The following is a 15739-nucleotide window of genomic DNA, read 5'->3' on the forward strand; positions in this document are numbered from 1 at the left end:
ACGGCATAAACTTACCCCAAGCCAGCAGGCCTACTGTCTGATTGTGAATGGCGAGACGATAACAAGTACTAAGGACAAGGCTGAGGCCCTCCGGAGAGAGCTGCTTGACAGATTCAGCGCGACGGATGACCTCCCAAGTTCATCGACAGCATGCTAGGGGGATTTTACTCCCCAAAATCCCTGGACCAGTCCTCCAGCCACCACACTTTTCGGGCGGCTGCAGGACGGATCCCACTAGTGGCAGCGACAAGAAGTCCGCCAACAAGGTATTCAACAAGTGGTGGGAAACCGTTAGCAACTCATATATCAGAATCACGTCCTAAAAAGCACAAACGAGTCACGTACGGGTACGTGCTATACCGCGGAAAATAGCAACTGCACACTGGGAGAGGATCGCTCCACAAGCTGTCGTATGTATTCGACGTCGAAGCATTCGGAGCCTTCAAGGGCCTTGAGCACCCTGCCCGTATTGCAGGGCCAAACAACACGTTTTATATGTGCATGAACAACACCGCCGTTACATGGTGCCTAAGAGGTACGGCGTCGCCCGGCTCCCAATAGGTCTTTCTCTCCTGTCAGGAAATCATTGACAAATGAGACGTAAGAATACGCTGGTCCCCCAGTCATTTGAATATAGAAAGCAACGAGACAGCGGACCGCCTCGCAGCCGCCGAAGCAAGAAACCTCTCTCGACAACAAGGCAAAGCGAACTCTCTAACGGTATCGAGAATTGGCTCCATCAGGAAGCAACAGGTTGACAACGAGCACCCGCGCTGGTTGAACAACACGAACAGAAACTTGTCACAGGATTACAGCCAGTGGCACTTCTTGTACAGCCCTACTCGCTCCCCAAAAGAACTCCTGCTATCACAACCATCCCTCGCCAAATTGCTCGCTACCCGTACGGGATACGGCGACTTTGCCTGATATCACAAGAAGTTAAATCACGAAGATGCCGCCTTGACCTGCAGATGTGGGAGATGTAAACCCCCCTGAACATCTCATCCTCTGTCGGCGATCGAAAGCGGTCTCCAGCATGTAGCCACAACAAGCTGGCCTTCTCCGGGAGAATAGAACGGAGGTTGTCGCACATGTTTTTGAAGCTTCCTAATTTACGCCCAATGCCTCTATAGAATTCTAGCCATGATTCTTCTTAATTAGATCGATGTCAAACTGCCTTTCGACAGGGTTTTTATAATTCCATGAAGCGTCCAAAGAAGTAACGTGCAGGCGTTGGTAGACGCAGGGCCCCTGATCTATTTAAAACAGTGAACTCGAGCTTTAGGAGAATTCAACAAAAAGGTCGTAGTTATAACCCAGCCTCTTCGCGTTACTATACTCAATTAACTCGGTAGATAACATTCAAGCTTTTACTATCGTCCTTCTTCCATCATCTTATTAACAGTTTTAGAGCTTCAAGCGACGTTTTTACAGTAGATTTATCTAAATATGTCGCTACGAATTCTTTCATACGCTCGCTCGAAGAAAGAGGCCTCACTAGGGACTGCCACATACATCCTGTCAACCCATATCACCTCAGAACGGTTGTTGGGACACTCTCTCGTGTCAAAAATAGATCTCACGTAGATACAGCCTACATGAACCTGTAACTCTTGCTGCCCAGTGTTTATCAAAGGCTGTAGATCCAGATGAATCTGCTTGACCACTTCCACATACACCGGATCTATGCCGCCAATAGACAAAGTCTTGAGACAAGAGAGCATTGACGTACGCATGAGAATGAGATCACTGAGCTGACTTGGTGATGCGGTCATCTCTGCCTCAGACAACCCAAACACGAGTGTCTCGACGTTTGGGGGAACTCGCATGGATAGGCACCACTCTTCCCACCTGACGTTGCTGTCCATGACCATAACATCTCCAACTGCAACACAGTGCCACATCTCTGGCGCAGTGACGAGAACCTTGAGCGCCGTCATGTGTGAGAGAGACTGTATAAGTGCGCGCCTTTGATCGACCTTGTCTTCATAGTAGTGAACGTCCACGTCAAGTATAAGCGTGTGCAACGTGGTCTCATGGGGTCTAAGTAGCTCAACAAAATCAGCAGGCGAGGGGCTCCAAGGCCGAAGCCCACATCTCCTGGTTGTGTACAAGAAACTTCTCAAACCACTACAGCATTGCAGCAGCGACTGCAAGTCTGATACTCGTAGACAACAATTCTCCAATTCAATCCGCTCTAGGACCAGTGTTCTGGACACAAGAGCCAACTGCGAAAGTTCTTGTATCATGGGCTGGTGCCGGGTGAGCTGTGGAGGCCTCGAGGTAGCGTGGGACGCCTTCAGGACTCGCAGTCTGCTTGAAGCTAGTAGTGGTTGGAAGAAATCAAGAGGCCATTGCAGCTCGCCGTCTACTGCACACGCCACCAGCGTCCGTAACTCTGGAAAGCCGTGCTTCGGCTGCCAGCTCACGGCATACATATCGCCTGGCACACCATCAAGAGTAATTTCTCTCACGTTCGGAAGCAAAGCAACTAGGAGTACGACGAGGGGGTCTTCGCTGCCTGCATGCAGCTGGTCGCAAAATGTGCGGTTGCATAAGTGCACGCCGTTGGGATTCGGCAGAACAGTAGCAGTACCGCATCTAGTCTCATTCACAATTTGGCTGTTACAGGTACTGCAGTCAAGCTCTGCATCTTCTTGTATCACCTCGACATCTCTAGCGGCCTGGACGAGCAGAATATAATCCGCTGCGGTGAGCTTTGCGCCCTGAGCACTGATGTGCTCATGCCGCTTATTGCGGGTCTCATTTCGGGTCTCGTTCGACTCAAGACCTCTATCCTGTAACGTATTGAGCGCAGTCCAAGATCTGAGACTTAGCTTTCGAGTATGTCTGCGTAGCTCAGGGCGATGGATGATTCGTTTAAGGAAAGGCAAGAATGAGCGGCGAAATTGAGACACATTGCTATACTCTCGAAAAAGCTCAGGCTCGGTAGCCAACCGCAGACGCTTGCATGTGAGAGATAAATTAAGAAGTTCTTGCTGCTTCAAGGACGACGCCATTAACTGGAGCAGTTCTGTACTTAGCGTAAGGAGCGACATAAAGGACTATGTGTGAAGCGCAAATCGCGTAGCGGGCACTTAGCAATTACTAAAGGCGCACGCTTTACTGTCCCTACTATCCCCTTACGAAGGCGTTCAGAGTAAGCCAATGAAGTAGGCTATCGGCGGGGAAGAGCGCACTACCAACCTCCTTTCACGGTGATGTACAGGCAAGCTGTCAGTAAGCGGGTAGTCCAGGATACGTAGTTCATGCATTTCTCTTTCCATGTGGCTGGCTGTCCTAGTAGATATACCTTCTCCGCGGACTCCTAGTAATCAGATTCGTGATGGTGAGACACATGGAAGTCAATCGTATGGGTAGGGCGGAGCTGAGCTGGCAGCACAATCCTGTGTACAGCTCTTTGACGCCATCCAGTGTTGAGGATTAGATACCAGCCAAGCCCTGTACGAATGAGATAAGTATGTGAGTGGTTTTTGAGGGTCTTTAATCGCTGCTCTCCTTCAGAAGTGCAGCGTACCATCTCGCACCGCATCGCCCATAATACCAGCCTGTACGACCATGTTCACAATCCTGGGGCGGCAACGCTCGCACTCTTAATAGTCGCTGCTTTGGCACAGGGGCCTGCACAAACAGCGACCGGCAGCCCCATGAGCGCCAGATCCTCAGCCACATCAGCGGCCACAACTTCGATCACCGTTTCTCCAATCTCTACTGTCGACACACAAACCAGCGCCACTGAAGTACGGTACCATACGGTCAAAGCCGGCGCAGGCGGCTTCCACTTCGAACCCGCAGAGCTAGCCAATGTGTCTGTTGGAGACGTCGTCACATTCGAGTTCTACCCGCCAGATCACTCTGTCGCTCGAGCGGAGTTTGGAAGCGCATGCGTGCCCTACGAATACACGGGAAGAGATAGGACGGGGTTCTGGTCAGAGACGCAATGGGTCGAGACACCCAGCAATGTAAGCAGCCGCCTGGACATCTTCAGGCAGTGCGAAGCTGTTGACTGACGAAGGAAGATTACGTACTGGAACCTGACAGTCAACAGCACAGAGCCAATCTTTTATTACTGCGCCGCCCCAGATTCGTGCAAAGGGAAGCAGATGGTCGGCGTCATTTAATCCAAACGCTACACAAACGCTCGATGACCAGATACTAGCCGCAGCCAGGGCCGACTACCAACTAGCACCGGGTGACCGCGTGCCCAATGAAGCGTCTTCAGCCTTTGTCTCTCCACTGACGGTTAGCTCACAGGCAGACCTCGTGTCGGCTAATAAGCCGCCCCCAAAGCTCTCTACGGCTGGCATTGCTGGCATCACTGTCGGTGCGATCCTGCTTCTTGTGCTGTGTACGGGTGTTTTGTTTTTTCTCGCCCGCAAGGCTTGCACGGGGCGCCAAACAGCTCCTTGGCTACATAGCCAGACCGGCCACAACAGCAAGCAGCAAGTCGAAAAACCTCCTGTTCAGCTTCCAGTAAGCAAACGTCAGTATGTTACACTTATTTTTCTCAATCTAGAATATCAATCTCATCTAACTAGCCTAGATTCATATCAAGCTCGGCAATCTAAGTGGGGCAGCAATAGCTATGTTGATGGAGATGACTAGAACGATGATCAACCGTAAGTGAATGTGTTCATGCTTATAATTGACAGTCTTGTGTATCAATCTTCCCTTCCAGGTTCGACATGTCGGTTGGTTCAATCTACTGTCAATGTAATTTTGGCCTAAGTGAGCTTATGGTGTTTTGTGTCAGCAGCACGCTTAGCTCTCTATCGAATACAATCTTGTTACCTTGGCCTGTCCGATTATGCTCCCGAGCTTCCTTCGTTAAAATGCTGTAGGCTGACAGCTGGAAAAAATTACTGAATGCGAGAGGTATGCGACACTTCACTACCAGAGGGTAGCTCACCTCGTTACTTGATGATACTGCCTGATGTTAGCTGTGGAATTGTTCCTTGAGTGATGCTTCGCGTCCCTTGGTCTGTTAATTCGTCGCGGTAACGATAGCACCTATTGAGCGATATGATGCGCGCTGGAAGCAGTTTGGCAAAGAGATCTATAAAGTCATATGGCGTAGCACGGCGTCGAGCTTAAGTTGGGTAGCTGTTCTTGATGGACGCGTCCGTAGACCAAGGGTTGCACGCGACCGTGCTAATGATGACATATAGTAAGCCAACGTCTGCGGCGGGTCAATCACCCTTCACCCCCTCCCCCCTATTACTAACAGGCTAACTCTACTTTCTTACTTACTACAATATAGCGTCCGTATAGGGTGTCAAATAAACCGTTATAACCTCTAGTATCTTTCTACGTCCTCTATTTCTTGCTAGCGATCCTACAGCGCATGTAAATGGGGGGGCAAAGTAGAGCTTTTTTCTATGTGCGTCAGTGGAGTTCTTTTCGCACAGACGTTTTCACGCATCGATAGTGGTAGCACGTGCGTTGACCGAACGGGCAAATATATTTTCGTACTTCTAAACACGCCCCTTAACTGTCCCTGTACAAGTTTATACCCTACACAGTTTTATTATATACGTGAAAAAATGCCCCCTACACGATCAGCACGAACTCCTATACAGCCTGTTTTTACAGAGGCTCTTAGCCAGGTATACTCCCAGATATACTGTACAGGTTGTCGGCAGTATTATCCAATCCAAAACTTCACTATCAATCGTCTCGGTGCTCCTTACCAGCCCTGTAAGACTTGTAAAACAGTACGTACAGGTTCATCTCTAAGTGTGCGTATTATTTACTTCTTTATAGACTACCCGTCCTGCCCCGCGCCGTCGTTTACGTCCTCCCTCTTCTTCTCAGATTGAAGCTCCTACACCGCAAAGAGCGCGAACAGCTTCTCCACATCGTAGTACAGAGGAGACGCTTCTCCAGAATAACTCTACCGAAGGTGTACCCCAAGTACCACCCACAAGCACTCCTGAACCAGACGAGTTTGACGGTGACGTGTTTAATACACTTCCTAACGAAGCCTCTCAAATCCTAGAGGGTGCCGCCCCTCCTATACATACATCCAGAATATTACGATATTGGTCCATTACGGGGGTCTTGTCAGTACTGCGAGGCCATGCACTGGGCAGCCGAACGGACGTCCACATCGTCTATCTCTGCACTAAGTTTTACGTTTTGTTGTGGTGATGGACGGGTACGGCTTCCAGCATTTCAGCCATTACCTACGTACCTCTATAGTCTTCACAGTCCGTCTGCAGAGGCTGTTCGCTTCCGTACTAATATTCGGTCGTATGATTCGGCCTTCGCTTTTACTTCTATTGACTGTACACCTACAACGCGCGGTGTGGGAATGTCAGGTGTACAAGTGCTTCAGATACACGGCGCTCTTCACCATCGAAACGGTCCTATAGAGGAGACTGGAGAAGATAGTTTACCTTCGTACGCGCAGCTATACTTCCATGACCCTCAGTACGCTGCTTCTATACGTGCTCAACGGAACCCCCATCTTGACGAAAGGATTCTACAACAACTTACGTCTATGCTATGTGAGGTTAACAATCCGTACATTAACATTTACCGTACGGCAAAGGAGCGGCTATGTGAGGCTGCCAGTAATGACACTCGTGTTCTTCTAACAAGTAATTTACGCTTCACGTTAGAAACAGGTACGGATCGGCGACTGGAAAATATCCCAACAAGTGATGAAGTCGCAGCGGTTATTCCAGATACGGCCGCATCCGAAACATGCCGTCCAATCGTCCTTGAGGCGCGTAATTCTTCTGCACTATTTCGTATCACCGCTACCCATCCGACGTATATGCCTTTACATTATATTCTCATGTTTCCGTGCGGTGACAGCGGATGGCACCCAGGACTAACACTATCAGAGAATTCCTCTCGTGCTAGCCTAAAGCTTACTTAACAGATGTACTTTTGGTATTATCTCCATCTACGTCTAGCTCTTGCGTATGCCCCCCCCTACGGGTGGTGCTATAACCGTGGTTGGAAGGTTGTCGTGGATACAACAGACGTTTTCGCCCGTACGGAGATTTGCAAAGGAGAGACAGGAAGTGTCGCGTTGTTCGGATCCCGTCATGAGGAATGGGAGACATAACTTATCAGCTCAATAGAGTTTATCTTTACAGTCTAGTTATGTCGTATAGGGAACGTACCTGCTGTAGTAGATGGGGTATACATCAAAGGCGAGCTACTCAACTGTTTCGTTTGCGTTGTTGGCGCATACCTGCGTTGCAGCACCATCTCCTTATCTACTTTCGCCCGGTATAGATTGCGAACAAGGCAGGGTTTAGCGGTCTACGATTTGCCGATTGCTCTTGCGGCTGAGTCAGGGCTGCTCTTTGCTATCAACGCGAAAGCCCGGGCGGGAGGGTTTCCTTTGCCGCTGCATCTCGCCTGCTTTGTTGCAAAGGGGCACATTCTGTTAAGTAGATCTATCCTGTAGCAATAACTAATGCATAACGTTCGAAATCTCGTTCGCAAGAACGGTGTTCCCGCCTTCGCGTATCCTGCACACGATGCATCCACGTTATGGTCATGCAACCTAAAAATTATACACCGCAATACGGAATTCACTATATCTCTTGAACATCCCATGGACGTTGATGGCGAGCAGCGACTTGTTACTCTTCGCTATGAAGGCGACAATCTTGTGCACGGCGGAATGTCGCTCGAGTATCGCGACATTAAGGTTCCAGCTGAACCTGTCTTCGGGAAACTACGGCAAGGAAACCCTAAGCCTCAACTATTGTCGCTGACGCTCAAATAATCGTGTTCAGTGTGGTACCCAAAAGGGCATTCGATGCTCAACATTGGCTTTGAGAGACTCTTGATGCTGGCACAGGCGACAAATATATGCATCTACTTCGACACTTGTTGGCTAGGTGAGAATACCGCAGAATTTCAAGAGATTGTCCGAAGCTCTCAGGCGTTCGTTGGGGTTCCGCTTATCCCACAATTTACCAGTCTTTACCAAAAGGCAGACTGGCAAATTCTCAACTTTATCCTGGCTGCTGAGCGCAGGACCTATATTCCTAGCGAAGACTCGGTGTCTGAGGCTATACTCTCCATTGAGCGTGTAAGCGCTGAGGCACCTCCCTCCGAAGATGCGATACACGATAATCCCCCTCCGTACGCGCATGATAACAATATGTTGGGTAAACGCTCGAGACGTACGTATTCTAGTCATATGCTGCATTGAGATGTGACTAATGTGCATTACCTAGCTGATTCTAGCTTGACGCTTGATGCTCAGGATTTGAAGCGCGCCCGAGGACATTCATGCTCATCCTCGGAAACAGAACTCGCTACTCCTGCGCCATCGCTTCGGGCTGAGTCAACAGCTTCGTCTACTGCCACCGTTCCAGCTGACCTTTTCCAAGAAGCTGTCACTTCTGCCGTCGAGAAGGTGCTCTCACCCATGTTGGAGAAGAAACTTGTACAATTGGTTAGGGAGGAGCTCCCACGGGTGGTAGCAGAGCTTTTTCGGGAAACGCCTACTGGCCAATCTCCCTCGCAATGCTTGTCACCAGCATCACCTTGCAATCGAATCCCAAACGTGCTCACACACCACGATGCGACTTCCACCCATCATCCTACTCTTAACACAATGATCAATGAAGCTGTCCAGAAAGCCTTGAAAGAAACCTGGCATGAACCTCTCGATCGACATCACCAATCTATTACTATTAGTTTAGATGAGCATAGCGAGGATTTAAGGATTGGCTTGGAAGCTAGTCACGAGGACCATATGTTCGATTGCAACGACAAACGTTACGAAATGGAAGCAGAGTTCAACCAGCATCTATTGGATGCCCTTGACGCTTTTGTAGATATTGTCGATAAGGTGGTAGAGAATTGTTTGAACAAGTTTGGCGATACTATTAGCAACCAAGTGTTTTTTAGACGCGGGGATGCCCTTGTTGCGTCAAAACAAAGCCAGAGGGCGACATCTCTGCCTGTTTCGACGTATGACAACAAGAGAATTGCGGAGGGGGCATAAATTGGAGGAGCACGAAACAGAAAAGGCGCTGCATCACTGGTTGACCAACTATTCGCTATTCTTAAGGTTTGGATGCACGTAGCAATTTGTATAGCACATTGCCCTATGATCAGAATTAGAGCGACGCAGTTGTTTTGAACACTAATGTCCATCCCTGAGACCCGGGACGCACCCCGAGGCGAGACGGTTTTGCACTTCGGACCTCCGGAAAACTGAACGCGCAGGCCAATAAATTTGTAGTTTTTGTACATGAATCTACTGTACTACCCCTTTATCTGGACAGCCTCCGAACAAGATTCATGCAAAATTGAACATGCCGCTGATCTTTATCTCAACGCGGTTGGACCCCTCCTTACTCCTCAACCCCTGTCCAAACGCGATTTTACGTTTCTATGATATATTCGGATATCTACAAAGAAAGTATAGGAGTAAAGTTTTATTGTCCTAGATTTTAGCACTACCTGATAGCCAAAATTGTGGATGCCGGCAGTTTCGCCGTGCGGAGAAGGAGATGCACAGAAGCCTCCCTGGGTAGCGAGATGCGTTTTATTGAGTTGAAATGATAACATAATGCTGTAATGAATTCAGGCGCTATTCCCAATTGCTCTTGGTCTCTAAAAATAGATGTGGCGCGTGTTGTGGGTCTTCAATGCCTCCCTCACGACCCCTCCAAGTGACGAGGGATCATCTGCACTGTAGACTTTTACTAACCACCATGGATAAGGCAAGTCGAGTGTTAGCCCAAGGCGTCCCTCCTGGCGTGCGTAGATCATACCGTACCCTGGCAGACCACGGCGGAGTCCCTTGTAGTACCCTCCATCATCGTGCCCAAGGCCGTCCTTCGATGCAGGACAAGGCACAGAGCCAGCAGTACCTGACACCGTGGGAAGAGAGCGCACTCGTCAAATTCATCTTACACATGTCAGATCTCGGGCGGCCCGTACGAATCAAGCACATTCCCTCGCTCGCCTTTGTCGCTACCCGCGGTCGGTCCGTGACGAATAGACCCTCCAAGCCCCCAGGTAAAAACTGGGCAAAAGCCTTTGAGAAGCGCCATCCAGAGACGGCAGCGAGACGCGTCACAGCGCTAGACTGGAACCGCCATGAGAATAACATCGCCAACAAGATGACACATTGGTTCAAGGTGATAGGGAAGGTACTGCGTGATCCAGCTATCGTGGCTGAGAATGTCTATAACATGGACGAAACTGGGGTCATGCTATCCATGCTTGGCTCGGTAAAGGTGCTCGTAGGTAAGGATGATAAACGAAGCCATAGAGGCGCGCGCGTGAAGCGAACGATGGTGACTGCTATCGAGTGCATCAGCGCTGACGGTAGGTACCTGAACCCGATGATTATTTGGCCAGCCACCACCCACCGTAGTAATTGGACTACCTTTCCGACTCCTGGATGGCATTATGCGTGCAATGAGTCTGGATACAGCGACTCCAATATCAGCTTGCAGTTGCTCAAGCGCGTGTTTGATCCTGAGACCAAGGAACGTGCTGATGGGAGACCGCGTGTACTAATCCTTGACGGCTTCGGGACGCATGAGACGCTTGAGATCTTAGAGTACTGTTTTGCAAACAGCATCATCTTGTGTCGTCTGCCCTCTCACACGTCTCACAAGCTTCAGCCTTGCGACGTTGCTGTATTTGGCCCACTGAAGACAGCCTACCGTGAACAGGTCGAACGATTAGAGCGAGGCGGCGTCAACACTATTGGCAAGGAGCATTTTACCTATCTATACAAGCCGGCCAGAGAGCGAGCATTCACGGCTAAGAACATCAAGGCTGGCTTTGCTGCAAGTGGTTTGTTCCCGCTCAATCCAGATAGAGTACTCAGGACTGTGCCGAAACCTCCAGTCGAAGTAGCTCCTGCGGTGACTAACGAAGCACCTTACCAAGAAGATGCAGTGCTGCAAACACCTATAACACCAGTGTCAGCGGACGGTCTTATGTTGCTGCAAAATCTCATCTTGAAGGACGCACATGCTCTTGACGAAAACAGCCAGCAGAACTTGCAGCGACACTTACTAAAACTCGCGAAAGCTACCCAGCTGTCTTTGACTAAAAGTACTCTCCAGCAAAACCATATCCAACTCCTGATGGCAGTCAATAACGAAGCTAAGCCTCGACGGTCAACTAGAGCCGATATACTAGAGAAGGGGTCCGGGCAGGTGTTTAGCTATGAGCATCTTCAAGATAAACGGCTGAGGCGAGCGGAAGAGGCGGCAGCCAAAGAAGCTAAGGCTAAAGCTAAAGGGAAGCGCGGTCGGAAGAGCAAGAATGCTGCACAGGAGACAGCAAAAGCCACGGCACCCACAAGTGCGGTGAGGCGTGACCTGAAGCGAAAAAGTACTGAGTCGGAAGCAGAGGCTGGCCCATCGGTGCCAAAAGGCAAGGTTGCAAGAGTAAGCCATGTTCAGGCAGCAGACACCGCAAGAGCACCATGGATGGCACCAGTTGCGAGAATGTATTAGCTAGCTGGTTCCTTTACTCTATCTTACATGTACATGCGTTTCTATACGCGTATGTGAGCAATAACACTAAGACAATTGCAAGTAAGCACATCCCCAAGTAATTAGTATGGTTACCTAAACATTGTCAGCATTACATGTCCTAACTTAGTACCTTCACGCAATTGATGCTGTGTAGCTACAATCTGTAGCGCTTCTGCTACTTTAACATTGCTTACTCTTGCGACTAAGCTAAGCTGATTATACGAAAGGGCCGCTATGTAAAAGGCAATTTGTCTCCTATTGCAGCGCCACAGAAGTACTAATGTGATTTGTATTTCATCGATCTTACTAGAAGATATTACTACTAGTCTATTTAAGCTTCGCACTGTATCATACCACACGTTACTTGAGGTCAGGTGGACGAAGCAACAATGGATCTAATTTTCGCTCTTAATGCGGCACAAACTGGGAACGCCCAACCTTTGACAAGCGACTCAAGCGGAGGTTATTGTAAGGGTTTCGCATTGAACCTGGCAAGCATTCCCCGAAAAAAAATTCTTCGAGCCGCCCGATACACCGCACGTGCAATGACGACTGTACCAGAAGGCAAGATGATTGATGAAGAGTCTTTCATTGTCTACCAGAATGGGAATATTGAATATGATTTAGTAGACCTAGACGAAGAAATATTGCCTGGCGAGTCTGAACCAATGACGACGGCGAAGACCGTAGCTCACGTTTCATGGTATCTTCTACATAAATGGCAAACAGCTATGTGCTTTACACATAGAAAGGATATGGATGTCGTTGTATTTTCTGGAAGGGACCTCGACGCAATGCTGGATATTGTTATAAAAGGGGATCAGGCCGAGGTTTTATCAGCCATCAATGGAATTGGCAAAGCGAAAATTGGGGAGCTGGATCGTCGGTTTTAAATTACGATTACACTAACTACCTAGTTAATTAGCTAGTTGGGAAAGTGCTGCATGCGTAGGCTGTTTGCATAGACTTATAACGCTGTATTTAAACCTGCTCTTAGTAACACAAGCTGAATAACTACACAAGAGGAATAACTAGTTATACTTCATACACACTCAACTGCGTACACGAGTGATGCTTCAGCACACCCACTTCGTAAGCTGCACAGCCACAATAGCCACCTTCTTGGCAGCCTAAAGTAAATTACACGCTACTCGTACTGTAAGTGCGGGGCCGGTTCTGCACCAACCGCATTGGGAAGCTGCTGCGATCCCAGGTACCAACCGGTGTGGCAATCAGGCATGAACAAGCGCGCGACAGCCGCCACGAAGCTGGTAGTGACTTCCTGTGCCTATAGTGATATTCAGAGGTCTAGATGAGTCAGTTTATCACCTTAATAGGGTCTTAGGGGTGAAGCACCATGCTGGATAGCATGGGCTTGGATCTAGGCACAATCGAAGGCTTGATTGCGCACGGCGTGCGGGCGTCAACAACAGCGTATTTTTTGTATCTCAAGGTACAGAAGCAGGCTGAAGTAGGCCAAGGAACTATTGACAGAAGACTGTAGATTATTGACACGTTCGCGGAAAACTACAATCGTTTGATATCAAAGTACCTCTTGTCCGTCTCGCGACAGGGTGCGTCCCGGGTCGCAGGGATTGACGTTAATTGATTAGTGGCTCGTGACAAGCATGCTCCGCTCTCAAAGCCTTTTTCGTATGAGAACCGACTAGTTATTGCTGCATATTTCAATCGGTCCCGGAAGGGCTTCTCGTGCAAGAAGAAGCGCGATTTGATTGGCTCATGAAGCTCTGCGCTGATTGGCATGCCAAGATGTCCGGAACCTCCGTTTTCGGATAGCGCCTAGTCACGTGAAGAACACCAAAATCTCCACCAAAAAATGAGATCAAAAATCGAGCTAAACCAGCCAGACCAACTAGAGGTAAGAGTAAAAAAATTAGCTCTTTACAAGAGGCGCCGGAGGTAAAGAGTGAGTGCTTGCGGCACGCCTTACATATAGTCTAACATCATATAGTTACTTAACGTGACGGATACTCTAGTAAGCGAGTCGGTCAGGCAAGCGAGTCGTTATCTCATTAATCAGACGCACCCCTGTTGGACTAGCGTAGCGCTAAATTTTAGCGTTTCGCTTAAACTCCTCCACCAATCAGAGATTGATTACATAAAGGCGTACGCGTCCAACAGAGGAGCGTCTGAGGAAAAATGGTTCCTCGTTTGGTGGTACTCGAACGCCAAAACCCAAAGTTGCCTTACGTTTCCATCAAGATCTTAACACCACTATCAGTTGTAGACTTAGTGCAGATTCACATAGAAGAGCATATCTTTCTCATTCACGTCGTATATATCTTATCTACCTATCTCGCTGCGTTGCATGCAAAGTGTCCTCGCGAAAAGTAGGGGCACTACTACTTTTTGCGATAACTACGCCATAAGTGCCTTCAATCTCTTTTACCCCAACACTACGTGCTAGAAAACTCTTATAAACTCCTAATCCAATCACTAGCCTCTTATAGTACTTAATATATCTAGTTTAGTAGAAGAGTTAGATAGCAGACTTGATGGGTTGACGCTGGGGGCTGCGAGGACGCTGCGGGCTGCGAGGACGCGTTCGTGATAGCTAGGTATGTCGATACCAGGTGGAAAAGATGCGCAAGAGCTTATAGATTTAAATCTGATAATTGTTAGTAATAGAACACGTTGTTGTGGGTGACAAGTACTGGGTTAAAGGTGCTACAGTTAGTTGCTAACAAACTTCGTCTGAGAACTACCAAACGAGGAACCAAACTTCCTCAGACCCTCTGGCGGTAGAAGCCTTTCTCCCCCTTTGATTGGCTTAGGAGTTTAGCGTGGCGCTACCTGTTAGCGCGTCGCCCATCGCCAGAGTGTCTGACTAGTGAGATAAGCGAGTCGGTTACCCCACCGACCTTACGCACCTTTGCAGGCATATATTTCAATAACGCAATAGTATAACAACTGCGAATTAACAGAGTAGATTAATTAATACCAAAATCATCTTTCTTGCATGTACACGCATTATAGCCAGCCTCTCTGCACATGCTACAGCGTGCTAGAGCCTGGCGGCTCACACCTAATCGCTCCCTTCCTTGGCTCTTCATGAGCAATCTGCTGATCAGCCTCGTGCTGAGCGAGTAGATCCTCTCCAGCTCCCTTTGTTAGTATTCCTTGCTTCTGTATCCGCTTTCTTTTGCGCTGCCTACGGTTTGTTGCTGCCTCATTAGCTCTCTCAAGGCTGGCGATCCGATCACGCATTAGCTCAGCTGAGAGCACCATTGCTTCTGCTCCCTTCTCAGGCTGATTAATCGCCGCGATAATTGAAGTTGGCGATGAGTCTTGCACTGTTTGCGCCTGTTTCTGTAGCATCTGCAAGAGCTGGTGCGTCTGTAGGCCGCGACATAGCTGCTGAGTTTACAGGCTCATGAGGACTGCCTGTTGGCAGTCCCGCTCCGTACATAGTCAAGGTTAAGGGAGCGGCAGTGAGCGTCATGCCACCGTACATTATCGTGACCGAAGGCTCTTAGACTGTCCGTAGAAAAGAGAGCCCCCGATTTGGGAAAGCAATACTGCTCGACGACAGGCGCCGCAGGCGCATTATGAGACTGGGCTTCACCACGACCCCACGGAGCGCTGAAAAGGAGCAAAACAATCGGTATAGCCATTATAAGTTAGTTCGTAAGCTTGTGTGTCGAACCCAGGACAGCAAAAGTTTCATATAGCTAGCACTGTGCCCGTAACCATCGCCATGCACGTCAGCTATTTGCTGATGCATGGATAACACCTATATATACTTTTCGCTCACGCTCTTGCATGTCGCTTATCAGTCGTACAAACCTCTTTTATTTGAGAAGCAGAATGTGCGTAACTTACAAGAGAGGCGGGATGGTCGATGGTCCGTGTTATTCACTGAGTACTCTCCTACCTGCCACCGGGCTTCAACAAGGTTATGACGCACTAGACTCGGCACGCTCCCCGCGTTTGCTGCTCATATGGCATGAACAGCATATGCTTGCTGAGCGAAGACGCATGAGAAGCAGTCTGTGATCTGACACGGTGACGTATTTCAAAGTAGTTGGTAACTTTACGCGCAACGTCACATGAGCCTTCACGAATGTATAGAGATATATACTCAATAGTCGCCATGCCGTTTTAGGTAGTAAGGGTGAACGCGAATTGTTCAAGTCTAGCGCTGCTTGCGTGCTAACTGAGCCTTTGACACTCACTCTCATTAATCACAGGTGGCGCATGAACCTGGCAAC

General features: G+C 48.9%; 6 protein-coding genes across 6 annotated transcripts; 4 read left to right on the forward strand and 2 right to left on the reverse strand.

Moving 5' to 3' along the window:
* Window positions 1-1439: 1439 nt before the first annotated feature.
* On the reverse strand, window positions 1440-3059 carry PSV08DRAFT_186706 (uncharacterized protein; the record flags this gene model as incomplete). The annotated part of the gene is made up of 1 exon (XM_066091933.1): window positions 1440-3059. One exon carries the CDS (start codon window positions 3057-3059, stop codon window positions 1440-1442), a length of 1620 nt encoding a protein of 539 aa, XP_065948482.1.
* Window positions 3060-3668: 609 nt separating this feature from the next.
* On the forward strand, window positions 3669-4589 carry PSV08DRAFT_373758 (uncharacterized protein; the record flags this gene model as incomplete). The annotated part of the gene is made up of 3 exons (XM_066093256.1): window positions 3669-3983; window positions 4063-4508; window positions 4565-4589. The coding sequence occupies 3 exons, from the start codon at window positions 3669-3671 to the stop codon at window positions 4587-4589; spliced, it is 786 nt and encodes a 261-aa protein (XP_065948483.1).
* A 1511-nt stretch (window positions 4590-6100) lies between these two features.
* Window positions 6101-6907, forward strand: PSV08DRAFT_186557 (uncharacterized protein; the record flags this gene model as incomplete). Its single annotated transcript, XM_066091925.1, has 1 exon — window positions 6101-6907. One exon carries the CDS (start codon window positions 6101-6103, stop codon window positions 6905-6907), a length of 807 nt encoding a protein of 268 aa, XP_065948484.1.
* A 549-nt stretch (window positions 6908-7456) lies between these two features.
* Window positions 7457-9004, forward strand: PSV08DRAFT_186778 (uncharacterized protein; the record flags this gene model as incomplete). The annotated part of the gene is made up of 3 exons (XM_066091937.1): window positions 7457-7752; window positions 7828-8174; window positions 8229-9004. 3 exons carry the CDS (start codon window positions 7457-7459, stop codon window positions 9002-9004), a joined length of 1419 nt encoding a protein of 472 aa, XP_065948485.1.
* Window positions 9005-10757: 1753 nt separating this feature from the next.
* PSV08DRAFT_156763 (uncharacterized protein) lies at window positions 10758-11486 on the forward strand (the record flags this gene model as incomplete). Its single annotated transcript, XM_066091833.1, has 1 exon — window positions 10758-11486. A coding segment is annotated over one exon (729 nt), but the record flags the coding sequence as incomplete, so codon positions are not given.
* A 3295-nt stretch (window positions 11487-14781) lies between these two features.
* PSV08DRAFT_355235 (uncharacterized protein) lies at window positions 14782-14982 on the reverse strand (the record flags this gene model as incomplete). Its single annotated transcript, XM_066092899.1, has 1 exon — window positions 14782-14982. The coding sequence occupies one exon, from the start codon at window positions 14980-14982 to the stop codon at window positions 14782-14784; it is 201 nt and encodes a 66-aa protein (XP_065948487.1).
* Between the last annotated feature and the right edge of the window lie 757 nt (window positions 14983-15739).

The sequence above is a fragment of the Bipolaris maydis genome, assembly GCF_028858645.1.
Source record: "Bipolaris maydis strain C4 unplaced genomic scaffold PSV08scaffold_13, whole genome shotgun sequence".
NCBI lineage: Eukaryota > Fungi > Ascomycota > Dothideomycetes > Pleosporales > Pleosporaceae > Bipolaris > Bipolaris maydis.